The 27,591-nt window shown below is 49.5% G+C and overlaps 2 protein-coding genes across 2 annotated transcripts in view; one reads left to right on the plus strand and one right to left on the minus strand.

Annotated features, from left to right (window-relative positions):
- PARP12 (poly(ADP-ribose) polymerase family member 12) overlaps positions 1-2,059 on the plus strand; it is a 29,493-nt gene extending 27,434 nt beyond the window's left edge. The window contains exons 7-8 of the mRNA XM_028490305.1: positions 639-698; positions 1,942-2,059. Coding sequence (XP_028346106.1) covers positions 639-698; positions 1,942-2,059 — 178 coding nt within the window. The remainder of the gene's footprint in view (positions 1-638; positions 699-1,941) is intronic.
- A 2,177-nt stretch (positions 2,060-4,236) lies between these two features.
- Positions 4,237-27,591, minus strand: part of TBXAS1 (thromboxane A synthase 1) — a 145,659-nt gene continuing 122,304 nt past the window's right edge. Inside the window, exon 10 of the mRNA XM_028489703.1 lies at positions 4,237-4,332. Coding sequence (XP_028345504.1) covers positions 4,237-4,332 — 96 coding nt within the window. The remainder of the gene's footprint in view (positions 4,333-27,591) is intronic.

The following is a 27,591-nucleotide window of genomic DNA, read 5'->3' on the forward strand; positions in this document are numbered from 1 at the left end:
TTTACCAACTGGCAATGTTATAATCCCATTTATGTTTTATTTTAAAAGGCTAGACTACATATGTTTGCATATGAACATGAAGTTTATGGGAGAATACCTAAACTCCTACCATCGCCTCCTCTAAGGGATGGGGCTGGGGTGGAGGATGGCAGGGTACCAGGGGTGCCAGTTTTTTCTTTGGATCCTTCTGTATTTCTTAGGTTTATTTTTTTTAAAGTAGAAGCATATCATTTTGGTAATATAAATAATTATTTTAAAAATTAAAAACAATCTAGGATGGCTTTTACTTCAGGTTGCAGGACTCGGCTTCCCTAGATATCTCAGAGGAGATACAGTTATTATACTAATTACTGTTATACCCTGTTCCTGCTTATAAAAGAAATTAAGAGTACCAGCAGCTCCTTCCAGCGCTCATCACTCTATTATGAGCCTTTAATATATCAGGAACATGAAAGGCCAGGGCTGTGAGACCCCCATTCAGACCCGAAGCTACTAATGCAATTATTATGTGCTTGGGGCTAGTCACAAAACACTCTTGCTCAAATCGGAGCGGGCAGGGGGCTCTGATGTGCACAGCCTCAGCTCTGAGCAATCAAATAAGCATATACTTTGACTTCCTTCTTTTTCATCTTTCCCAGAAACAGCTTGGACCTGGATGCAAGACCCCCTGAAAGCCGGAAAATGGGGGCTTCCCTTATGTAAGTGGTTGGGCCTCCTATCTGGCTAGACTGCATACAAAGCCAGAAAAATCTGCTGAATTATACTGCCTGGATTCCTGGATTGACATTAATAACGCGTCAGTGAGAATTGTTATGTTTTCCACAAAGGCCATGTTGAGTTTTTTATGGCTAAAGGTGTCAGTCAAGTGTGTCAGTGTTTGGGAAAAGCCAAGCATTTTTCTAAGATTAAAATAATAAAGTAGGGACTTCCCTGGTGGCGCAGTGGTTAAGATTCTGTGCTCCCAATGCAGGGGACCCAGGTTCGAACCCTGGTCAGGGAACTAGATCCCACAGGCATGCCACAACTAAGAGTTCGCACGCCACAGCTAAGGAGCCCGCCTGCTGCAACTAAGGAGTCTGCCTGCCGCAACTAAGACCCGGTGCAACCAAATAACTAAATAAATATTTTTAAAAATTAATAAAGTAATGGGACTTCCCTGGTGGTCCGTGGTTAAGACTTTGCCTTCCAGTGCAGGGGGTGCGGGTTTGATCCCTGGTCGGGGAGCTAAGATCACACATGCCTCGTGGCCAAAAAACCAAAACATAAAACGGAAGCAGTATTATAACAAATTCACTAAAGACGTTAAAAATGGTCCACATCAAAAAAAAATCTTTTAAAAAATAAAATAATAAAGTAAAATAAAAAATAAAATTCTCACTGTCCCTATGTTCACCCCCAAATCCTATGCCCAGGGCCAAAGCGAATTGGCCTCTTGTCTGGGTGAGAATAATGATGACTTGCTTCTCTCACTTCTGTTGTTTGATAACAGAAGTCAGCAGAGTGATATGATTAAAAACACAAGTGGAGTAGGTATGGGGAAGGGAGAGTGTGGCTTGCCCGAGATTGGAGCCAGATGGGGTCAGGCCATTCAACTCTAAGCTCTGTGCTTCTTGTTCTTTACTTCATACCTTACACGGCACACTGCCTGCAGGGGTATTGCATTTCTACATCTACTGTCCCACTGATTCTCCCAACACTTCTGGGGTAGGCAGAGCAGGTGTTGTGTGCCCTCTGAACACACAGGAAACAGAAGCCCAGAACAGTCTGGAACTTACCCAAGATCACACAGTAAACTAAGGGCAGGACCGAGACTGTCTTGACTTTCTGTCTAGACTCGTTCCGTCATTATGGAGCACTGGCTCTGTATTTTTACTGGGAATTTTAACGAACTCATCCAGATACTCTGGTTTCTGTCCTGTTCTGTCCTGTCCTGCCCTCCAGATACTCCCAGATCACGAGCATCCTGGTTCCCCAGAGCAATGCCTTCACTGACTTCCTTTTACACTTTGCTGTTTATAAAGGGTCAGAAGGAGAATGGACTGCAGAATTTTGGTGTTGAAGAGACTGCTGACTTTGTCTCTCAACATGTCATCTATACAAGGTCTCATGTGATGAATTCTGATTGAGTTTAGATCCAGGAAATGATGTGTCTTTGATCAATTTATACACTTTCCTCCCACTGGAGAATATAACTGTTCAACTCAGCTGGTTTCCCTCTCTGCCGGGAGTCACAGCCACCAAGTCTGACCCCAGTTATTGCCATCTCTGGGGTCCTGTAAAGGATTCTTTCCTTTAAACAGCCTTTGTTCTGTTTTACCACTGAATGTCTTATTTTGAATTTCACGTGTATAGCAGCTGCCCACAGTTCCCTTGGAAGGAAGCTGGTATAAATCATTCAAAAACAAAGATTGGATGACAGTTTGCTCTGAGGCTCCTAAAGGAGTCGGGGAAGGCCTGTGGAATCAGGTCTTCATGCCGGCGTCAGGAGAGCAATGAGGCGAGCCCTGGTGTTCCTTGTCTGCTCCCAGACCAGGAGACGGAAACCATGTGTGCTTGAGGATGATGTGATTTGACTCACACCCCAGGAATTCTCTATAGTGGCTCTGGGTCTGAACATTTTGGACAATATCTACAACCACACTCTCTATGATATTTTCGGTTTGGAATATAATTTTGAGATACCTACAAATCATCCACATTTTCTCTTTTTAAAATGGCAAAAGTTATCTCCATATGGTTTATGTGGTACATTACTTCATAGAGGTGCAGAGCGGAATTTATGACATACAGTTAAATGCTTTGTGTCGCTTCTGTTTCTAGAACCTGAAACCTGGCAATGTTTCACTCTCTAAGGGCCTGGGGACCTAAGTGAAGACCCTGTGCTCCATGGGATGCCTCTGAAACCGAGGGTAATCATCAGTTAGACCCATTAAACTTGCCTTCATTGATCAAGCTCGCTTTAATTGTTGCTACAGAAAAAGCTGCCTGTCCTGCAAGCCTCAGGTAGCTTAAACAATAAGATGTTTGCCCAAGTTGTTTTTCAGGAGCTTGGAGTCAGCTGTGTCTAGTTGGAGCTTGAGCCAGTTAAGACTGATTAAGACCGCCGACCCTCCAACTGGGCATGCGCGAGTGTTCGCTTGGTGACCTCTTGACGTCAGAGGGCCCAAAACTCCATCCTCGGAACACGCTGACGCAGACGTTTTCTGAACTTGGGTCCCGTGGAGAAGCCTGTAGCTTAGCTGCACCTGCGCAGAACTACGATTGCCTCACCTTTTTCTTATCTCCAATCATTACCTTTTCCCATACTCCCAGGGCCCACCACGCCGCAGCTTTATCCCATAAATACCCCGAGCCCCTTACTATCGGGGAGGCAGATTTGAGATTTGTTCTCCTGTCTCCACGCTTGGCTGCCTTATGAATGTATCTCTTCTCTGCTGACAACCTCAGCATCTCAGCACTTGGCTTGCTGTGCGTGGGGCGAACCAGCCTGGTTCGGTAACATCTTGGTTTGGGGGAATTTGAAAGAAGCAGAAGACCTGATTCCTGCTCTCAAGGCACTTACAGGTTGGTGTGACTGGATGACTGCACACTGGTGAAATGTTGCAGAGCAGCTGAGAATTATCCAAAAATATAATATGAAGTAGAGTTAGGGTGCAAAGTGCTGGGGGAGGAGAGGCAGGGAACGGGTGAGGCTGGCCACGTTTCCTGGAGTGGTGAGTCTCGGATCGGAGCTCTGAGGATGGGACGGGTGTGGAGTGCTGGAGAATAAGAAGGAGCGTCCCAGGCCTTGGAAGCTCCCCCTGGAACATCAACTCCAAGGGCTGGCGTTTTATCTGATTTCCCAGTGCAGGGCACAGAGCAGATGCTCAATAAATAGTTGGTGAATGATTAAATGTACAGACCAGGGGAACAGCAAAAGCCATCTAAGGGCTAGGAGGTCAAAGAGATCGGCTTGGGTCGGGGAGGAAGGTCATGTTAAGAAAAGACCAATGACACTTTGAAAACATGGTTAACATATAGGAATATAGGCCGGACATTTATTGCTATGGTGACCCTATGTCAGGCATGGCGTCCAGTGCCCCAGGGGATTAAAAAACCCAAGTTTCAGACCTCGACCTCCAGGAGCTTCGGTCCAGCATTCTTCATAACCCAGGTGGTGACAGACTGAGGACTAACAAGGACTCCAAACAGTGATGCTGAAGGGGTCCTGGGGTGCAGGGGCCCTGGGGTATAGGCTTACCTGAAAGCTGGTGGGTACATCCTCAAGGTCTCTGCAATCACCATGTCCAGGTAGGGCAGGCCTTTCTGGAGGCTGCAGTACTCAGGGGCCGGCTGATGGAGGGGTGGTGACAAAGAATGATGAGTTAGACCGAGTCACACGGTGTTCTGTCTTTTCTGCTAACTTTAGAGTCCCAGCTCCAATGTTTGCAAAGACTTAAATGGAAACCCACAAGATGAAAAGTGATACTACTCAAATTGCATTAGATTAGCACTCTACAGAATATCCTGCATATTCTGTTGTGCTTGTTTCACAGTGCTGTGTCCATCACTGAAGATGAGCAGGCCAGGCCTGGGACTGCAGGGCCTTTGAGTGTCAGAGAAGTTTGTAATAAAGCAATGGCAGCAGCTGTGCTGCTAGCATTTATTGAGAGCTGAAGATCTGGCAGGCTACATATTGTACACACTCCCTTATGAGGAAAGAAATTTTTACATATTGAGATATAGGAAAGCCAATCTGGCTTATACGTGAGTTAACTTGAATTTTATGCTAACTAAAATAGCCTGTTTGTGGCTTACAAACATACATTGTACATCTGCTTTAATTATTAAAGGAAAGGGCACACTGACCAGAAGTAAAGAATGTCCATGTTAAAAATAGAGATTAGGGCTTCCCTGGTGGCGCAGTGGTTGAGAGTCCGCCTGCCGATGCAGGGGACGCGGGTTCGTGCCCCGGTCTGGGAAGATCCCACATGCCGTGGAGCGGCTGGGCCCGTGAGCCGTGGCCGCTGAGCCTGCGCGTCCGGAGCCTGTGCTCCGCAACGGGAGAGGCCACGGCAGTGAGGGGCCTGCGTACCGCAAAAAAAAAAAAAAAAAAGAGATTAAATGCCTGTCTTCCTGGGATGTCAATGCTTGTATTTCTTCAATGATAAGTCTCCCTTCCCAGGTGCCAAGGCCATGTTGATTTGCTGTGTACGTCCTGGTCTGTTTTTTGGTTTTTTTTTTTTTTTAACCTTGAAGAAATGTAACCCTGACCCGTTTAATGTTCCTTGTTCTGACAAGATATAAAACTGGGCTGAAAACCCTGCTTCTCCAGAACAGTTTCTCAGAGTAATCTGGGAAGTGGGCTTCCAGGCTACTTCTGTTGGGCTCAGATAAAACTGTTTTATGTTCTTATTATTGATTATTGATTTTTTTCTTTTTTTTTAATTTATATTTTTTGGCCGTGCCACATGGCATGCGGGATCTTAGTTCCCTGACCAGGGATCAAACCCTCACCCCCTGTAGTGGAAGCGTGGAGTCTTAACCACTAGACCACCGGGAATGGCCCTGTTTATTGACTATTTTTGTTGACACTTAATTTAATGCTCCAGCAAACCAATGGAACAGCTGTTCTCCCATCTCTTAGATGATGAAACTGAGGCTCAGAGAGGTTTTCACATGGTAGTAATGGGCACAACATAAAGTTAAAAGACCAATAGTAAAATAGCAACAACAACAAAAATCGCCACATCTAGAAAGGATCAATGGTAACAAAAACCCAAAGAGCTACAATAAATCGGTAAGAAAAGAAACTCATCAGAAAAGTGGTCAAAGGAAATAAGGAGGCAAAAGACAGAACAAATATGAGTTGCCATGATGAAAAATACAAATTAAAACCATGAGATTTGGTTTTCACTCATCAGATTGTAAAAAGCTGGTAAGTGTTGATTAGATGCTAGGGAGGAAGGTGTGGAGAAGCACAACTCCAGCACCCCGTGTTGGGGAACCCTAGCATCCCCTTGACGACTTCCACTGGGGTGGCCCTGTCACTCTCTGGCACTCACCCCGTGGCCTGAGGAGGAGGTGATGGTGAACTGAGAAGCTGGATGTGGGCTCCCATGTGAGTGGGGTGAGTTAGGGTGGGGTTATAGAAGTTTATTAGCTGCTCTGCTAGTTTCCCCAAGGATTTCCCCCAGATCCTCCTGTCCTCTCTCCCCACTCCCAACAGAGCTGGAGTGAAGTTACCTGCCTGATGGGTGACAGCCTCATCTTTCTAAATCAGTTAATGCTAATCAAAGAGGAGTCTTCAGTTTGGGAGGTCGGCTTGCTTCTGTCCTCCCCTCTCAGGACAGCAGGGGGCAGCACTTGAGGGCAAGTCCATCTTGCGGGCCCTGCAGTAGCTGCCACACGGCTGCCCTGCGTAGGCTCTATTCCAGTGGCCATTAGTGATGTGCATAAAATACACAGTGTTTTATGCGGGGACAGGAGGGGCAGAGGGGAGAGTGATGGGGCCAGGACACGTGGAGGCTTGACGTCCCTGGTAAATATCTTAGCTAATCTATTAGAGTCTAGCCATCAATGCAGTGTGGCCATTAATAATGTGCATAAAATACTGAGTAAAAAAAGTCCAATCGCAGAGAACATGTACAGTCTAATGTTTACGAATTTGAAGGGCAAAAATGAAAACAGTTGGCTTTTCCAACATTCTCCATCTTCATTTCTGGGAACTGTTTCTTTAGAAGGTTATCTCTCGACCCTACACTTCCACCTCCATCCCAGGCCACGAGGGCGGGCCCGATAAACACGTGGCCAAGGAGAGGGGCCCTGTGCTTGGGGTTTAATGCTCTGTGGGTTGCCATCTGGAGATTCTTAATCGTCATTATCTTTGAATTTGTGTTTTGGGAGTAGAGTCTGAGGGGACCATGGAGCATGCGCTGGGGGCTTGGAGCCTCTCCCACGAGTGGTCCCACCTTGGCCGCCTCCCCAGGATGGGTTCTCAGCTGCCTGCTGTCTTGCCCCGGTGCCTGGGGCCCAGCCTGGCCGCCCGTCTCTGCTTTGCCCTTTGACCACTCTTGCCCTCCACCCCTGGCAGGGGCCTGGGCTCAGGCACAGAGAGGGTAGGAATGGGGTGCATTTACCCTGAAGTATCTCGGGGTGGGCACATGTCAACCGTCCCTGCCCCGGGCTGGCAGCACCGTGGCTGTGTCGATCCGGGCAAGCCTCTGCCCACCCCTGGTCCAGGTACAACACGTGTCCTGGCACGGAGGTTTAAAGATCTCTGAGGGTCACAGCCTACTGTGGGTTGGGGGCTGGGCCTGTGGGAAGGGGGGACGCCTGGCTCCACCTCCCTAGACACTGCCCCAGGATTCATGGGCCTGGCGGCTGTCAGGAGAGGGCAGGGCTCTCCCAGCCCAGCCCGTGTCCCCACCCCCCAGGGCGAGCCCCCTTGGGAAGCCTGGTGCACCCTCTTGTCCTCCTTCCAGTCATCAATAGTTTGGTTTGTCTTTGTCTCTTCTGTCTCTTCTTTTACATACAAATTATGTAATTCAGTGATTCTGCATGTGTGTTAAATGCTCTGATATTAACATTTAAAACTGCGGCATTGCATGATCCAGAGATGAGTGGTGAAATTCATGCTAATAATGTAAAATTTAGAGTTCTCTTTACTTAGACTGGTCTTAAATAGAAAATTTTGAAAACCACTGTGATAATTTGAGAGACGAAAGAAATAGGAAGCACTTTTATATGTACTGATAATGGCACTTTCCCCTGCTTGTTTTGTGTTGCCTCAGGTCCGACAAATTCTACAGTCAGCCCTGCAGGCCACGGTTGATTGGACCAAGAGTGGGCCTCTGATATGAGGGCACCAGCCTGGACATTTGGACCCGAGACAGAGGAAAAAGGAGTTTCTCTCCAGCAGGTGGAAGCTGAACACGGGTGAGTTATGATCTGTTGGTGGCCATGTTCTGCCTTGTGGATTAATGAGCAGAAAACACGTTTGCCATGAGAAAGAAGCAATGAGTTAGATGTGTGGAGAAGCAGAGGCAAAAGACAGAGACAGTTTCCTGCTGTCCTGATTGCCATCTGCTCCTGGCAAGTAGCCCTGTGGGTGGCATCTCAGTACTCTTCCAGTAAGTTCCCATTAAAAAAATAATAATAATTAATTTATTGATTTTTGGCTGTGTTGGGGCTTCGTTTCTGTGCGAGGACTTTCTCCAGTTGCGGCGAGCGGGAGCCACTCTTCATCGCGGTGCGCGGGCCTCTCACTGTTGCGGCCTCTCTTGTTGCGGAGCACAGGCTCCAGATGTGCAGGCTCAGTAGTTGTGGCTCACGGGCCCAGTTGCTCCGCGGCATGTGGGATCCTCCCAGACCAGGGCTCGAACCCGTGTCCCCTGCATTGGCAGGCAGATTCTCAACCACTGCGCCACCAGGGAAGCCCTAAGTTCCCATTTTTGACCTAACCTAGTGACAGCTGAATTCTGTTATCTGCAACCAAAGGAGTCTTAACAAATGCAGAAATGTAAACAAAACAGTGGTACTGTGCACCAAAATATAGAACTATCAATATATCTCAAAAAGAAAAAGAAACCAGATCTGGGAGTAGCATCCCTAATGAGTCAATGGTATTCGTTCCTCAAACAAAATTGGCTGGGAAGCTGTCAGTACTTGAAAGAGAACTTTTAAAGCTAGGCCAAGGGAAATTTGTATTATAAAGTCAAGTCTTCGTTTATTTTCCCCAGATGAGCTTTTCACCACTTCTTAGCTTTGGGCTCAAGATACACATGTCAACATCAGCGTGCTGGTCCAGAAGTTCTTGATGTGGTCGAATATTAGATGTGACCAGGTGGCTTTTAATATATAAGGATGCGTGAGCCGTGCCCCCCAGGGGTTTGATTGTTGGTCTAAGGTGGGGGCCTGGGTACTAGTTCTGTGCGGCCAAGGGCGTGAGACCACTGCATAAGTCTGTCTGTCTGACCTGCCCCAGTGATCCTCTCTGCTGGAGGCGTGGATGGATGGGGTTGGGAAAGGCTCAGGCCTCTACGTTTTAAGCAGATCCAGGTGAGGCGATGCAATTCAAGTCCTCACTCACTCACACACCAGTTCACCCCTGGGGACCTGTTTTTGCCCGCCTATCTTTCTTTCAGGAAAATCCGGGATCGGGGTGGCGGGGGGGCGGGGGGGGGGCGGTGTCCTGCACCAATCCTGCCAGCAGAGGGCAGCAAGCGTATGGCAAATGGAGACTCCCTGCGAGGCTGGGCTCCTGCTCAGAATCACAGACTGAACGCAAACGGACCTTGGAAATCTTGAATCCAAATTCTTCATTATAGAGTTGAGCAACGTGAGACCCAGAGAGGAAAGGCTGTGCGCTCAAAGTCACACAGATAGAATGTGGAGTAGAAAAGCCAACCCCTCAGTGAACACTCACTGGTATCAGGTGCTGGGCTGGGTGTTTGGGATCCCACAGTGAGTAAGTCTCTGCTCTGTGGGGAAACGGACTTCTGAGCAAGTCATTGTACTGAACGTGGGTCATGTTACAGAAGGGGCTTTTGGGGGTAGCAGGAGAAGCAGTCCCGTGTGGGAACTCATTTGTTGCTTATTCATTCCACTGCAGAGTTGGTGCCTACTGTTGACCAGGCACTGTGCTAGCACCGGCGTGTTCTCGGATAGGTTACAGTCTGTCTCAGGATGCAAACCGGGGCTGCAGGTTATAGAGTGGTGAGCACAGGTGCTGTGGGGAGAGCAGACGAGGCACACACGTCCCGGCATTTGGGATCGGGGAAGCTGCCAGGAGGAAGTGATGTCTAAACGGGGATATTTATGATGAATAAGAAAGGCCAGTGAAAAGTAGGTGGGCTTGTTTGGGTGCTGGTTCAAACAAACCCAGTCTAAAAACAAAATTATAACTCAATCATGGGACCTTGGACCCTGAGTGGATATTTGGTGCACTTAGGAAATTATGGTTCATTCGGTTGTTAGTGTGAGGATAGTATGGTGGTCATGTTTTGTTTTGTTTTGCTTTTTTTAAAGCATTAAAAAAATTTTAAATTTATTTTTGGCTGCTTTGGGTCTTTGTTGCAGCTTGCAGGCTTTCTCTAGTTGCAACAAGTTGGGGGCTACTCTTCGTTGCGGTGCGCAGGCTTCTCACTGCGGTGGCTTCTCTTGTTGCGGAGCACGGGCTCTAGGCGCGCGGGCTTCGTTAGTTGTGGCACGCGGGCTCAGTAGTTGTGCCTCGTGGGCTCTAGAGAGCAGGCTCAGTAGCTGTGGTGCGCGGGCTTAGTTGCTCCGCAGCATGTGGGATCTTCCTGGAGCAGGGATTGAACCCGTGTCCCCTGCATTGGCAGGTGGATTCTTAACCGCTGCGCCACCAGGGAAGCCCCTGGTTGTCAAGTTTTAGAAAAGAGCCCTTTTCTTTTAGAGATATATACTGAAATGTTTGCAGATGACATGTATATGATGTCTGGGATTTTTTAAACAATGGCAGTGGGGGAGGGCGGGGAAACCGGAGGGGCCATAGCTGCTATTTGTTGAAGCTGGGTGATGGGTACACAGGTTCTCAGCTATTCTGACAATTTGTACAGGTTAAAGTTTTCCTTCATGAAAAGTTAAGGTGCTATAGCCAAGTGAGATTTCTTCTAGCTATGCTAGGCTGTTTCAAAAATCAATCAACGTAATCCACTACATTGGCAGCCTAAAAAAGAAAATGATGTAATCTTGTAATTTGAGAAAGAAAAAGAAAGATACCTATATAGTAGAACTAAATCTGTATTAGTGATTACTTTCTCCTTGGTGGAAGAAATATAAATTATTTTCTTCATGCTTTTAAAAAAAATCAGTTTAACTGGAATAACTATTAATTGCTATTCTGAAAAAATAAAATTTGAAAATACAAATTTAAAAAAAATGTAAGGTGTTAAATAGAAATTGAAATAGCAATAGTGTGTGGAAGAGCCCATGTAAAGTATTCTGAGATGTGTTAAAGAATGAAAAATGGTTGTGTCAGGCTGGCTGACTGGGAGAGCTGCTGTTCTGGGGCATCTTGGCGGATGGAGAGTAGCACTCCAGGCGCAGGAGAGAGAAAGGCCTCTGTGCGGGGCGACCTGGGCCGGGGCAGACGCGAGTGAATGCAGGGGGCATGGTACCTGATGGGGGACGTGGCCGTCAAGAAATGAAATGGAAAAGGTGGGGGTGCTGTATGCGTGCTGCATATTTTTCTTTGCCGTCTAGCAAAACTAACACTTAAAAATGGGAGTGGGAGTGGAATTTATTTGAAGTGAAAATGGGAAAGAAAGGGAAGTTTAGTCAAGAAAGTGCTTTTCCTTGGAAGAAAAGGCTGGTGAGCTCACCCCAGATGTTTAAATAGAAGCCGCATCCTTGCGGGCGGGAGGCTGGGAGCCAGGGCTGAGCTCTGTGCCAGCCCTGCCTGTGCTGTCACCCTCGGCATGCCAGGCCCTCTGTCTGTGCTGGTAAGGGCCAAGGGGGTCTGCTTGGCCTGGAGTGTTGGGGGACTCGGGAGGTCTGAGCAAAGTATTTCAAGCCAGTAAGCACTTTGAGTGTCTGGGTTTCCAAAAGATAATGTTAAAAATGGATCCCCTAGGGCTCTCTTGGGAGCCTGCAGCACAGGCCATGTCACCCAGAATTAGAATTGGGAGGAACCTTAAATCAATCTGCCTCTCCCCCAGCGAGGATGCCCGTGCAGCCTCTCTCCCTGACCTGGGCCAGGCCTCGGGGTGGTCACCAGGTCCTGCCAGGGATTCTGTCCTGGATCTATTGCCCAGCGGCCCTGGCCTTGGGCCAGTCACCAAGGCAACATCAACAGGTCACCTGGTCTCTAAGTTCCAGGTCATGATGTTTCCCCACCCATCTCTCAGAGCAGAGCCAACGAGATGGTAAAGGTGAAAGGTCTCCGGAAACTAAGGTACCAGACAAGCAGACAGTACTTCTGGTTAAACATATTTGGAGGCAGGGAGGACGTTTCATCATGAGGCCCTCTGTTCTACGTTTTAAACTATCCTGTAAGGATGTTATACAATTATACAATCCTATAGAATTCACTTCAGCTGGGACCGATTCTGTAAAACAAGTAACTGTACTCTTAGAAGGTTGCAAATAATATTTAATATTGGGAAATACTGACTAACTCTTAAATATTGGGGAAATTAGAAACAAAAAAAGCAAACGGAATCTTTGCCTTGTGGTTTATGTTCTCAATCCAGAGTTCTTTAATTTTCAGGGAGACTTTTTCATCTATATTTGATTTTTCAGTGGGTAGTCACGCTAATTTTGTTTCTAAGTTTCTTGGTCTCTTAGTCTTTCTATCATTTAGTTTAGGCTGTATAAACCAATATTTAAATGCAGCATCTAAACCTGATGGTTAAGGGAACTCTATGGAAAAATCTACTGATAAATACTTTTAAGTAGGAAATATTGCCCTTGCCTATTAATCTCACTTTGCTACATTGGATTTTTTTTTTTTTTTTTTTTTTGTGGTACGCGGGCCTCCCTCTGCCGTGGCCTCTCCCGTTGCGGAGCACAGGCTCCGGACGCGCAGGCCCGGCGGCCATGGCTCACGGGCCCAGCCGCTCCGCGGCACGCGGGATCCTCCCGGACCGGGGCGTGAACCCGGTTCTCCTGCATCGGCAGGCGGACGCGCAACCACTGCGCCACCCGGGAAGCCCCAACATTTGGATTTTTGTGTGCCGTTTTCTCTGCAAGTTACACAGAGACACAAACACACACACACACACTGAGTCACTCACACGTACACCTCACACTGGGTGTGTGCTGATATGGAGTCTAAATGAGAAAAAGAAAATTAAAATGTCATTGATTTCAAAACGATTTTTCCGGGAGGTTCAGGGACCTAATAGAAAAATTAATATTTTCTTATTTTCCTAAAGGAAATAGAAGTTGGGGCGGGGCTCAGTTGTGTTCCTCCCAGGAAGTAGCAGCGTCAGATAGTATTGCTCAGTGCCCACCTGCACGTGCTGGACTCGGTGTTGCATGCAGTGGGCGGGGTCATGCCTGCCCTCACCTGCCCACCAGAAGCTGGGAACTCGTAGTCCCGTGAGACTTGGGGTTCCAGCCGAGGGACAGCGGGGGCAAGACAGCCACGGGAAAAATCGAGGTTTCCACTTGCACTCCTTCTCTGGGGAACCCAGACTATAAGATGAAACCCTGCCGTGGAAAACCTGGCGACTCTCGCTTTGCCCTTTTGCCCACTGACCCGGGAGAAAAGCCTGCAGTCCCCGGGCCTGGGCTCTTCACAGACCGCTTCTTGAACTGGGGTGCTGGGGTCCTTCCAGCTCTGACTCTTCGGCTTTGACATCCATAGATGTTCTGAGCGAGTTGTTTCAGGCCTGGAGCAAGAAGCAATGGGGGAAGGGGGCGGGGCGGGGCGACCCAAGAGGGATGGCATGGGGCGGGTTCCTTTCTCTCAACATGGCTGGCTTGCCTAGCCAGTGCCCAGACAGTCCTGTGTGCTGGTCTAAAGAATGTGGCAGATTTAGATGTAGACGGGCAACCCTACCTTAGAAAAGGTAATTAGGAGAGTGTGTACGGCATCTATTTATATCCACTTTCAAAGGAATGAGACAGAACCCATATCACATAAACACAGGGATTATTCCAGGTGCTCTTGTACTCTGAGGCCCAGGCCATTAAGGGATTAGGTGAGGAGATGTAATGAAAGAACATAAACCACACACACACACCACGGTGTCAGCCCTCCCCGCCGACAGCCCTGGGTTCAGCTTTGTTGATGGTGCCGACCCTCTGCAGGAATCCCTGTCTGCAGAGATCTGTGATAACAATGGTACTTCCCCTCCTGCAGTACCGTACTGCCCTCTGAAGGGTTTTTACATCCCTTAGACCATTTGGTCCTCACAACTGCACTGTGAAGCGGGTAGGGCATTTTTGTTGCCTATTTTATAGACGAAGAAAACAGACTCAGAGAGGTTAGTGGCTCATCCAAGGTCACGCAGCTAGTACATGGCAGAGTCAGAACTAAACCCAGATCTTCAGATTCCAAGGATTTTCCATCATGCGTTGCTGCCTAAACCGCCCTCCCTCTCTCCTTTTATCCCCCCTCTACCCTCCCTTCATTCCTCCCTTACTTTCCTCTGTACATTTTCTGGAAGAATAACATGCACACGGAAAAATAGAACACAAACAAAAGTGTAACGCTCAGTGAATTTTCACAAAGCACACCTGTGTCACCAGCATCCAGATCAAGACGCAAAATATTTCCAGCCCTCAGAAATGCCCCCATGACCCCTTCCAGTCATAGCCCCCCAAAAGTAACCATTATCCTGACTTCTAACACAAGAGGTTATCTTGCCTTTTAAAAAGCTTTACGTAAATGGAACATCCAGTACGATGGCTCTTGCACCTGCTTTCTCGTGGTCACTGCTGTGTCTTTGAGACTCATTGGTGGTGTGGTGTGAGTTGCAGTGTGTCCATTCCACATCTGTTCACCCTTCCAGCTGTGGATGGACATTTGCGTTGTCCCCAGTTTGGGGGCCATCACGAATAAAGCGGGACATTCTTGTATGTGGCTTTCAGTGAACGTAAGTCACGTTTCTGTTGGGTATGTACCTAGGAGTGGAATTGCTGGGTCACAGGGGATGTGTGTAGTCAGGTTTAGTAGATACTGTGAACAGTTTACAAACTGGTGTGTGTGCTGCCTAAATTTTAACGGTGAATTAGTGGAAAGGCAGCTCGTTGACACCCCTGTCCCCTCTATTGACTGTCACTGTGGGTTCCTCCCTTCTTCCCTCTGCTTACTTCCTCCAGTGTGCTGGAATGTAACCACCATCTCTATTTCAGGAAAAGGTTGAGAGAAAAAATAGCGTGTTATTTTGGGAGCTGCGTTATGTATTCCTATAGTGTGTATGGCGGGGGTGGTGGTGGTGATAGGAGCAAATAAGACACATCTAATTACCTAATTTTAAAATTGTCTCAATTACCAGACATAAGCCCTCATGAGCGTAAAACACGTTCCCAAATCAACTAGATTTGAGGTTTTGAATTATCTGCTGTCTTGTAATATTTAGGATTCGGTTCTCTCCATTAGCATGGATCGTCCACAGTTGATTATATGTGATGTTTAAAGAAATAAGACCCTAAGTAAACGATAGTTAAAGCACCCAGCCCGTTTTCTGCACTGGGGAGAGAGTGTATGGCATTAATTTGCAGATAAATATTTTTTGTTCACTCCTCAGATAGACGTCAAGTACCTGACAGGCACTTAGCCGAGTGTCGGGGGAGAGGAAAAAAGGGAAAGGGGCGATAAGATACAGTCCCATACCTACAATTTATTATGTGTTCGGGAAACCATCTACTTGTTCAAAGATTTGTTATTTTCATAAGAGGGAGCCACTGAAGGTTTTTGATGAGTAGAGGTAACATACTGAAAATGGTATTTTATGATCTGATATTGACATGGAGGGATATTTGGAAGAGTTGGGGGAATAGGGCAATAAAACAGGAGATGACAGTAGGAGTCCAGGCAAAGGTGATGAGCTCTGATGACACTGTCAGCTGTCAGAACGGGAAAAGGGGTTGAAAGAGGGGAGCAATGCAGCCGTGAGTCTCCCTCTCAGCTGCTCCCTGCTGATGCTTGGGCCCCACTTGGAAATATTCCGTTTTAATTGGTCTGGACTGGGCACAGGACTTAGCATGGTTGTAAAAGCTCCCAAGGTAATTCTCTGAGTAATATCCAGGATCATTGGTAGAAAGGATGACTCACCGGCGAGGCGAATCTCTGGATATCACGGGTCAGGGAACGAAGACCTAAAAGCGATTTCCAGATTTCATCCCTGGGGGGCTGGAAGGAAGACAGAGATAGGACCGACCTGGGTAAGGCTGCCCTCCTGCAGGAGGAGCTCGGCTTCGGCAGGCCCGTGCTGGGGGCCCCAGCAGGGGCTGGCGTCCAGTTCAGCCCACAGAGATGCGCGAGTGCTCTGGGAAGGAGGTAGGAGAGGAAAGCACAGAGCTGAGCAGCGAACCGTGAGGGCTGCCTGGGGGAAGGTGGCAGAGGAACAGGAAAGGCCATCACGTCGGTCAACTGGAGGAGGGACGTGAGGCCAAAGCAGCATCCGTGGGGTCAAGGGATGGGCAGGGAGAGAGGGCTGGAGCCAGAGGGAGCGAGGCGGGACTGACATGCCTCCGTGAGACACACTGAACGGATTCAGGAGAACAGAGCAAACCCAGGGGAGAAATGAGGGCATTGTCACCTGTCTGAGTGGCAGGCACGTGACAAGGGAAAAGGATGTAGGTGCTGAGGGTGGATGGAATCTGGCCCAACAGTAAGTCCCAGAGAGAAAGAGTTTGACTGGACATACAGAAGAATTTTCAAACGACTAGAACGTAACAATAAAGCGGGCAAGCCCCATGCCCACTGGAGATTTTCAAAAGCTGTTATTGAGCCTCTGAAAAGGTCGCTGTAGTATATTTATGGATCCCTCATCAACAGGAGGTGGGTGACTCCATGGTGCCTTCCATGTCTGGGATGGTCTGACGCATCATGACTGCGCCCTGGCCCACCCAGGGACAGCCTGTGACATCAGACCCCTGTCACTCGGCCAGGCCGAGGAAATGTCACGTGAAGGTGGAGAGCGAGTGGTCAGCTTGCTCTGTGTCCCCCTGGCCCAGCCCCCAGCGTCCCATCCCTCATTCCTGCGTGCATCTTGGTTGATAATTCAGTCTAAAAGCCACAGTCCAGGTCACTTACTGTTTGGGGAAATGGTAAACAAAGATAAGAGCTTTAAGCCCTGGAATTTATTTTTCATCCACTTGGCCTAAAAGCAACTGCATGTTAAATTTAGAAGGCTGTTTCCAGACCCCTCCCTGCCCTTCTGTTTCCTGCCGCCTTTTTCCCGCCTATGCTCAGAATATAGTCTCGCTGACCATGGAATCTAAATGTATTTGTAAAGCCCAGGAGTCTTGCGAGACCGCCTGCTTGGATGTTTATAAAATGTGTCGTCTGAGGGCCTCGGGTAGTGGGCTCTGCTAAGCATCCCGCCAGCAGCCACGTCGACCCAGATGTTCACCTGAACGCCCTCCCAAGGCAGGGCCTGGTGCTTCTGCCTTGCGCTACCAGGAGGTGAGATGCTCCCCGGGGAAGACGCCACATTTTCAGCAGACCACCTTACAATTTTTGTTTTACAAAGGTCTCCCTCACGCCTGGGAATCTATAATTGAACAGCTCTCTTTTCTATGTAGGTTATACCCCTTTACAACCAACTCCAAGAACCTGTAGAAATCCTTGTGTTGGCCTGGAATTCTGTTGTATTGAATATTGTTGGAAATAAATGAGCCATTGTCTGGGCTGAGAATTTTCTGGTTAGATAGAGATCGCCACTGTGATGCGATTTATTGTAGCAGGATTTTTTTTCCCCCAGCTCATTTTAAATTCTCTGTTGCCTGCTTAGTCCATTTTTTTTTTTACAGCTCAGAATGTAAGCGGGGAGGGCTAGGCCTGAGCGAAAAAGAAAAAAAATCCCCTTTCCCAAGAACGATATCCAGAGGCTTTAAGTGGCGTTTGATACCAGATTGTAACAAATGCAGGAAGTGAGGTATATCTGTTGGCCAGTTTAGGGGAAAGGAGAGTTGCCCAGTGCTCTCAGCTGGCACGTGACTGGGAGAAAAGAGCAGAGACCTGGAAGTGACATGAGTTTAACCTTCCCATTGTTCCGTTGAACAGCCACAGTTCAGAGAGGTGAGGTGACCTGCCCTCACTTTTGCCCACACAGAAATTCTCACTTAATTTTTTTTTTTTTTTTTTTTTTTTGGCCATGCCACGCGGCTTGTGAAGAGTGAGGCGGGACTTAGTTCCCTGACAAGGGATTGAACCTGGGCCTTCGGCAGTGAAAACGCCAAGTCTTAACCACTGGACCGCCAGGGAAGTCTCCCCTCACTTATTACTCTTTAAAAAATCCATTAAACCAGCTCAGCTTTAAAATAAACCCAACTCTAGTTAAGAGTACGTTTTGAAGTTATAAGAAAAAGTCTAAAGAGCAATTTACTCTTTTTTAAATAATGAATTCCTGAGATTTTGAATTTCATGACCAGCAGGCAGAATTGTAAACAGGGAAGAGTGGAGATGTGGAATTCATCAGATCTAGCTGGAAGACAGTGAGCAAGTTGTTAAAGCCATGCCGACATTCAGTTTGCTCATCTGTAAAATGGGGAGAAACCACACCTTGAGGGCTGTAGTAAGGATTCCTCATAAGTGCCACGTAGGGGGTTTTCTTAGGAAGTTCGGTTTGTAACTCTTCTGCTTTGGGACACGCGTGACCCTGTGAGCAGAAGTTGAAAGCCTGGGCGTCCCTGGTGGCGCAGTGGTTGAGAGTCCGCCTGCCGATGCAGGGGACACGGGTTCGTGCCCCGGTCCGGGAAGATCCCACATGCCGCGGAGCGGCTGGGCCCGTGAGCCGTGGCCGCTGGGCCTGCGCGTCCAGAGCCTGTGCTCCGCAACGGGAGAGGCCATAACAGTGAGAGGCCCGCGTACCACACACACACACAAAAAAAGAAGTTGAAAGCCTGGAGTCATCCCAGGAGAGATGGAAACAGTTGTGCCGATGAGAATGAAGAACTTAGTGGGGGCCGCCTTGGGGGAGCTGCTGGTGAGAAGTCCCCCGCTCCTGTCATCAGAGGAGGAAGAAACTGGAAGATAAACCCTAGAAGATGCAGCAGGGGCTACAGCTGAGCTGCGGCTGGCCCTTGGAGACCCACCTCAACTCTTCCCTCTGCCAAGAACCGAGCTGAGCACTTCCCCGTCATCTTGTCCTGTCCTCACAAGCTCCCCCTTTGCACAGGAGGAGACGGGGTTTCTGGAGCTCAGGTGGCTTGCCCAAGGCCACACGACCAGGCCCTGGGAGAGCTGGGGTTTGTCTGAGGGCCACCGCCTACCTCTTCCTCACCTCTTCCACCCGAGGCGCTTTTAGCCCTGTCCCCTTTTCTGCAGCTGGTGGCTTTTAGTGAAAAGGCTTCCTTGCCAAGAATGACCTCGACAGTGGCAAAGTGAATAAAAATGGGCCCCAGAGTGATAGCTAACATGAGTCTCCCCACTGTTGTGGGCCTGGATACGCAAAAAAGCATCCCTCCCTTTCTCTGGGAGCTGTTGGAGTAGGTTTGGATAAATAAGAATGAGGTTCTTGGGAAGGAACTTTTTTTTTCCCTTTAAATTAAATTGGGGGTGGGAGGAGACTTACTAAATCACAGCTGGCATGTGCCCCAGGGCCTTGCGGGCTGATTGCCGTTCAGAGTAGCTGAGATGCAGCATTCAAGCCTCAGCCTCTGGTCTGCCGGGTGCAGGCTGGGGCCCCAGGTGAATGGGGCTGCCAAGGACAGACAGCCGGGCTCCTGCCAGCTGGTCTGCAGGTGGTCCCCAGCGGGCCTCTCAGGAGGGGCCTGGCACATCCTGCCCCTCTTATCATATTACGGATGTGGAAGGCTCAGCTCTGTGGGGTGGGCGTGGGGAGAGAGAACGTCTACTGCATGCCATCCTCCTTCCCTCGTGTGCCCCATCAGGCCTGCAGGGAGGGAGAGAAGGTCACCGGAGGCCTCCCTGAAATGAGACCTGCACGCTTCATCCCTCATGGAATGGGGAGGGTCTCATGGAATGAACTGGAATGGAATGAGTGCTCCCAGCCCAAGCCCCTCTCCTTCCCTCCAAGCACCCAACAAAGGCTTCAGTTAGGAGCGCCCCCTTCAGCAGGCAGCTGCTCATCTGGACAGAGCTGCCCAGCCCCGGGGGGCTTCCGCCCAGTCCCCACCCTGGGCCTAACGTTCGTTATCCATTTTTGGTTTTCTTACCTCTGCTATTGGGCTGTTCTTTTAATGTAGAACAAATCCCAAAAGGGTGACGGTAGCCACATGAGGGCAAGTCACGGCTCCCCCCCTGCCCTCCCATGAAAAAAGATTCTGTTTAATGTGTTCCTACCTTTATGCTTTTATTTTTAGTATTTATTTATTTTCGGGAGCTTGCTAATAAGATCCCTTCCATTCAAGAATTTCCCCTGTCCTACAAGGGTCCCCTAAGCAACCTCTGGGGTCCCCTTGATTACAAACTACCCCTTCCCTTCCATGTCCTGATAATCATGCTGCTGGGCTGGCCGTCACCTAATGCCTACTGTGTGCCCGACATGGCCCTAGGGGTGGGGTGGAGATGGGCAGTTCTCAGTCCCCAGAGGCAGAGAAGCCCAGGGGACTCCCCGCTGCTGAGGCTCTGATGGAGGGGAGCGTGGGTACCCTGGGAGCTTGGAGGGGCCATCGTGGGACCCCATCTGCCCGGGGTGGGGTTGGGGGGATCGGAAAGACTTCCCAGGGAAGGTGAGGCTTATGCTGAAGCAGTTTTCAGAAAGCATTTGTGTTCTTTCACACAGAAACAATAAAAGCACTTAAACAAGGTTTTGGAACAAAACTGAAACGAGTTCCCTCACAGCCGCACCATTTACTGCCATTTTATTGGCGTGCGCGCTCTGTGCGGTTTATGCCTCTGCCTCACGCCAACCGCATCTCAGCCCATAGATGGTTGCAGTGGCACATGTTAATTACGGCAATTTGTTTTGGCCGCGGATCTTAAGGATTCATTTGTTTCTTTTGTCTTCTGTGTCTGCTGCTTGTGTCAGGCGGCCTCCATCAGCCTCCCAGCCTGACTGCATTTCCCCCTGCACAGGAGTGAGGCTTCTCAAAAGGACTTAACCTTAAGGTGGGGACAGACTGGGGTCCCTCCAGGTACCAGAGGTGACAGTGTTGCACAAGGAGACCCTGAGGGAGGCGGGACCAGCTGGCTGGAGGGATTTTTGCAGGATCGCAGGTACAGAGAGCCTGGGGCCAAGTCCACAGCCATGCACCAGGTGGGGGGACTTGTGGTAGCACCCGGGGGACAGAGAAGCAGCCCTGAGAGGGTGGGCAGAGCTAAGCTGGGCAAGGCCTGTCTGGGGGGCCCTACTTCCTGACCATGATGGGGTGATGTCGGGCCCCCAGGAGCTCAAGGGCTGAGAGCCTCAGAGCCCTGCACCCCAGGGGTCAGGACCAGGGTTGGTGCGATGACCTCCCAGCAGACAAAGGAGGCTGGGCTCCCCGGAGGACGTGAGGGCCACGGGCCGCCGCACAGGAGACGGGTCTGGGAGGCCGGCTGCTGCTTCCCCCAGGAGGCCAGGCTGCTGGCGGCTCTCGTGCTGGAGCTGGTGTATCTGCCCGTAAATGCCGGACCCCTGCGTGCGTTTATGAAAGAGGAGAGGCGCGCCGGGACACAGCACACCCCGCGTCCCCAGACACCAGCTGCTGCCGTTGCAGCTGGTCTCTGTCACCCCCAGAGCCGAGGCCCTGAGTGAGGGGCGGGGAAGTGGCGACAAGGTCGGGGAGGGAGGGCGAGCCCGGCAGAGAGCAGACCAGCACCGTCTTTCTAGGCGGGTGAAGTTCCGCAGCTACGCTGAATGTTATTGACCCAGTTCTGTGGGGCCGGCCCGGGGTGAGTTTCACCGGATCATCTCACTGAGTTTTTTTTTTTTTTGTGTGTGGTACGCGGGCCTCCCCCTGCTGTGGCCCCTCCCGTTGCGGAGCACAGGCTCCGGACGCGCAGGCGCAGCGGCCATGGCTCACGGGCCCAGCCGCTCCGCGGCACGCGGGATCCTCCCAGACCGGGGCGCGAACCCGCATGCCCTGCATCGGCAGGCAGACGCGCAACCACTGCGCCACCAAGGGAAGCCCCTCACTGAGTTTTTATTTTACAGATGAGAATACTGAGGCTCGGAAGGGTTTGTGTGTAAGGTCAGTAGGCAGAGAGAGGGTGGAGCCTGGCAGAAATAGGGGCTCATAGGGCCGATCGAAGGACCCGTCTCCTCAATTCCAGGGGCCATGACAGGGCCAAGTAAAGACAAACAGGAAAGGAGGGCTTTTCCCTTCCTCACTCAACAGGACAAGCAGGAAAGGAAAGCTTTTCCCTTCCTCATTCAGCAGGACACTCGGGGATGTGTAGGAGCTGCAGGGGAACGGGGGCGGATGCTTCATAAGGCGGGACATAAACCCAGGCAGAAGCACGTGAGGGGCCGGCTGGGAGAATCCAGCAGGAGGGAGGACCTGGGTGCGTCCTGAGTGTCCCTAAACCCAGACCAGGGAGATGGGGAGGGGGCCACGCAGAGACCTCACGGTCCCCCCGGGTGCCGGCCGTGTGCTCCGGCTGGCCAGGCCCAGTCTCACCCCGAGGCTCCCAGGAAGGGAGAGGAAGCAGTGGAGAATTCTGTGGCACCTGCTCTCATGTGTTAGGTATGGGGAATCTCTGCCTTATTGTTTTCCTTGGCCTTGACCTTTAATGTCCCTAAGCATCTGGGGAGGCGCTGGGCCCACAGGCAGCCACTGCTCTGCCCTATAGTCTTTGGAGTTGAACTTGGGGTGGTGGCTCCCCGGCCCAGGCTGCTGACCCGCCTTCTCTCGCTGCCCCCAGCTGGCTCTGGATTCTTCTCAAAGAACAATGGGCCAAAGTGGGCCACCCCTGAGGGTCCTGGTCAGACCAGTGAGTATATTTGCAAAGTTTACTGCAAATAGCATGGTGCCAAACTGCTCTTAATTTCTGCTAAGGGCTTGGCAGGAGGAAATGGACTTAAACTCCAGTAAAAGGAGGGACACCCTCGGGATCTTCTCAAGGCCTGTTAACCCCATGTGGAGCCGTCACCTTCCACAGAAGTCGTGCTGATATCTGTTTGCTTGGCCCAGCTCACAGGATGCCGTGTGTGCTGCCCCAGTGAAGACAAGAGAGTCCTTTCCAAAAACTTAGACTAATGCTAGGTAGGGTTGGGTTTCTGGTTTGGGAGTTGAATTTTGTAAAATTGAGAAAAACCGCCTGATGAAAAAACACCATTCCTTTATGAATGCTGCTGCCCTCTGAGCTCCAAGAGGGCCTGTGACCCACAGAATCTTTTAGGTCAAGGCAAGGTGGCCTGGTCAGCTGGCTCCGATCTTTGGGACCCCTCAGATTACTTATTTTCCCAGTGGCTTTTATAAAAGGTAAATTTAAAATATGGCAACAATGATACAGATTTAAAGTAAAAACGTCTGGAATGCATTTCAGAAAGCTCTTAATATCCCTGTGGGTTACCTTTCTGATGAGTAATCTTAGTGGAAGGATCGTGTCATAATCAAACGTGTGTTTTATAATTAGGTGACTGTTTTAGGCTCAGAGGCCCTGAAAACGGATTTATGGCAAGTGAAGCTGGGAAACACAGGGTGAGGCTTTCTATGTATGTAGCCAGGGAAGGAGCCTTTGGTCCTGAGGGTTCCTGTAAGAATAATGGCCAGACGAGTTGAAAAAAGTGAAATGCAGTCAAAAGAAAATGCACCCAGTCTCTGGCCCGGGTCATCAGAACTCTCGGTCAGCCTTCTGGGCCGATCACTCTGGCGTCTCACTCAGTATGTGTGGATTTGAAACTCTGGTCTCTGCTGGGGGGTGGAAGTGAGACCCACGTTCTGGGCTCCCCCAGGTCTCTGAGCTCTGCCATGGAAAGTGCAGGGGAAGAGCATCTTCCTCTGGCGTCTCACTCCGTATGTGTGGATTTGAAACTCTGGTCTCTGCTGGGGGGTGGAAGTGAGACCCGCGCTCTGGGCTCCCCCAGGCCTCTGAGCTCTGCCATGGAAAGTGCAGGGGAAGAGCATCTTCCTCTTGCATTTTGATTCACAGTGATTCACCCTGGGATCACCGGGGACCCTGCGCTCTACCCGAGGGAAGCCTTGCAAGATAAAGGCCGAGTATGGGCTCGGGGCTGTTCATTTAACCCCCCAGGGCACTGCCCAAGCCCACAGCTTCTGGAACACTGTAGAAAGTCTAGCTCTGTGCAGAGAGCCTGGGGAATTTTTCCAGGGTCTGCCCCCTGCTTCCTACTTCAAACTTCCACCCCGGAAGCCAAGGTGACACAGAGCTTAAAAGCACACAGGAGCCATCCTGCCCACGTTTGAATTGGTGTCTCACCATTTACCAGCTGTGTGACCGTGGCCAGCTTAACCGTCAGCCTCAGTTTCTCACCCGGTAAAATGGGGACAGTACTAATCCTCCTCCATCGAGTTGTCGTTGGCAGAGATCCTGGTTCGTGGACAGCACTTAACGCTGCCTGGGCCGCACGGGCCTCGAGGAGTGCTTGCTGCTGCAGCTGTAGCCTCGTATGGCCTCCCCGGGTCCATTCAGGCTGGTGCCCTGGGTTCCGCCCCTCGGCCAGCCAGTTTGGACCGACCGCTTCTCTGGTAGGCCTGACCAGCTCTTTGGCTTGGTTTCTCCCTGAAGATGCTCCTAGAATGCCCGCTTGGGTCTTACGCCAGAAACTAACACAACATTGTAAAGCAGCTATACTCCAATTAAAAAAAAAAAAAAGGGTTATTCTATGTGGTCGCAGAGTTTGAAGCCATGGGTGGAAGCTATAGGGAAGCAGATCAGCAGTGTGGTCCAGCCGTGTGAGATGGGCGAGTTGTGCCCGCATGCCGGTCATTCTCCGGCAGAGTCTGGGAGACGGCGTTCCAGCCTTGGTTGCTGGGATCAACCAACGATCTCCGAATCCTTCCCAGTCCTCGGCCTTGGTAATTCTATCATTTTGTTGGTCCCTAGCAGAAAATAGTGTCTTGGCAACTGGGATGTTGAAAGAGTGAGTTTTGCTGGAAGGAAAGGAGGGCAGAAAAGTTCTGAGCTGAAAGCGGGGGGGGGACTTGGAGGGACCATGCGGTGGGGGATCCAGGGGTGGCAGGGGAGGGGCCCTCTTCTCCGAGGGAAGCAGACGCTCAGACCCTGGGTGGAGTAGAGGCTTGGCGGCGAGGCGAGGAGGAACACTCGGAGGGGACATGTGGCTACTTAGGGTTTCTGGAATGATCCGTAAGATGTGGATAAAGGGAAGATTTGAAACAACCAAAATTGAAACAGATGTTTCCAGAGGGCCGCTAGGTGCCAGGCTCTGTGCTGAGTACTTACATGTTATCTCACTCAATCAGGTATGATTATCATCCCCTTTTACAGTGGAGGAAACTGAGGCTTAGGGTCCTATGGCTGCTTTGGGGGCTCAGCCTGGCTTTGAGGTGGGGAGTCTGACCCGGAGCCCGTGCTTTTAGCCATCAGCCTGGCTCCATCCAGGATGGGTGAAGATCAGTTGGTACCAGGGCCATGGACCCGCAGAAGTCTGTCTGTGGGTCTTGCTGTGGGCATCTTTGCCTCACACCTCCCTGGAGGGGTGGCTGCGACTCCCCTGCGCCAAGCCCTGTGGGGTTGCCAAGAACCACCTTCTCCGCTGGCAGCTCAAGCAGGCGCCGCTGGGACCAAGAGGAGCCGAATGGCAAGCTCATTCCGCGGGATGGAGGGGGAGCGCCAGGCCGACGTCCTGCGTAAACTGACTGACTACTGAGCTAACAAAACTATTGGAGGGGGTCCCTGAATATGGATGCTGCAAGCCAAGATGTACTCTTGTAGACTCGCGAGAGGTGGAATGGGAACGGTGCTTCAGAGACCATGCATTTCTCTGGATTTGTCTGTTACAACAAGAAAAAGAAAGGTGTGGGGTGGGTGGCCATGGAGAGGATAGTAAGCTGAATGATAAGGTTCCAGAAACTTCTGTATGTGCTCTGAAAATCTAGACTTAGCGTGTGAGAAACATAGACAATATACATGGATATGTCTTGGCTTGAGGTCTTTTTCCTGCCAGTTTGCAGGCATCTCAGCTCAGCAGACCTCCATGTCCTGACGACAGAGTGTAAGAGAGCAAGAGCACGTGAGTTCTGTATTTGCTGTGTGACTCTGAGAAAGATACTTAACCTCTCTGAGCCAATGTTTTCTCAACTCTATAAAAGGCAATATTCATAATAGATACTCTATCAACTTCATAGATTAGGGAGAACAAATGCTAACGAGTAATAGTTACTGTTCTTATGTTTCTCTTATATCTCCGACAGTGCCAGTCCAGGGGTGGGCACAGGGGAGAGGCACTGTAAAGATATCCTGAGGCACTTGTCTCACTAGACAAGACTGGGGTCAGGGGGGCAGTAAGATGCTCAAGATCAAAGGGTAAGTACCAAGATGAATTAGTTTAAATGTTGATATAAGTCAGATGGATGTCATAAGCAATGACATAGTCAGTTTAGATCAGAAATGTATATAAATCTTGAAAATTTTAGAAGAATATGAAGTGATAACAAAATGGTATAGATGTAATATAATTAGATAAAATAAAGCCAAAAAAAATATGGCTCTCAGAATGTGGATTATAACTTGGAGAACAGGAAAATGGATGCTAGAAAGTGTGGTAGAATGAAACCAGAAACACAGGCTTGGGAGTTGGGAGACCTAAGTTTCATTCCTGGTTTGGCCACAAATCAGTGAAATGGATTTGGAAAGTCTCTTCACTGATCTGACATGTTTCCTCATTCGTAAAGTGGAGTTTTTTAAATCTCCTCATTCACTTTCCTGACCTGTAACCGTCTAACCCAGTGTTTTTCAAAATGTGGGCTATGGTCCTTTAGGGAATTATGAATTCAATTCAGGGGATTAAGACCAGAATTTTAAAAAATGAAATAGAAAAGAATAGAAGACAGAGTCTTCTATCACAAGTAGAAGACTACTTATTGCTTCATAAAAGTTTTGTTTCAGTGGCATAGGTATGTGTATACTGGGGTGAATTATACATTATATTTCTTATGATGGGTTGTGGTCAAACAAGTTTGAAAAACATAGCTCAAACACCCCCAGTGCTGCCAGGAAAGCGCAGCTGTCTGCCTGCCTCAGTTTCCCCCTTTGCACTGTCTCTTCTATAACCCGATCCCTTTTGACTCTGCATGAAGATACCAAGGGCCGGAGATCAGGCCCTTCCCGGCACACAGTCCCTCTCGCCCTGCCAGCAAGGAGCCAATAGAGGCTCAGGTGTTCATGAAGCAAGAATCGAGGTGCCAGATTTATCAAATAAAAAAACAGGCATCCAATTAGATGTGAATTTCAGATCTACGATGAATCCTATTTTAATAGAAGTATGTACCAAATACTGCATGAAACATACTCATACCAAAAAATGATTAGTTGTTTGTTTATCAGAAATTTAAATTTAACCTGTATTTTATCCGGCAACCCTAAGTAAGTAATAAATAAACAGCAAACAGGAGGGAAAGTTTCAAAAGTGTAAGGTTTTGGTTTTTTTTTTTTTTTTTTTGCGATACGCGGGCCTCTCACTGTTGTGGCCTCTCCCGTTGCGACCACGGCTCTCGGGCCCAGCCGCTCCACGGCACGTGGGATCTTCCCGAACCGGGGCACGAACCCGCGTCCCCTGCATCGGCAGGGGGACTCTCAACCACTGCGCCACCAGGGAAGCCCCAAAAGTGTAAGATTTTTAAGTGCTCCAAACTACAAAACTTTGTGTTTTCATATGCTCATAAATTAACAGCTGTATTTATTATGCAAATTTATGTTAAGTTATTCACTATGTCATCACGCTCCAATAAAAATTGTATATATGCACTACCAAACGTAAAATAGATAGCTAGTGGGAAGCAGCCGCATAGCACAGGGAGATCAGCTCAGTGCTCTGTGACCACCTAGAGGGGTGGGATAGGGAGGGTGGGAGGGAGGGAGACGCAAGAGGGAAGAGATTTGGG

This window comes from Physeter macrocephalus, chromosome 5 (genome assembly GCF_002837175.3).
Source record: "Physeter macrocephalus isolate SW-GA chromosome 5, ASM283717v5, whole genome shotgun sequence".
Classification (NCBI taxonomy): Eukaryota; Metazoa; Chordata; class Mammalia; order Artiodactyla; family Physeteridae; genus Physeter; species Physeter macrocephalus.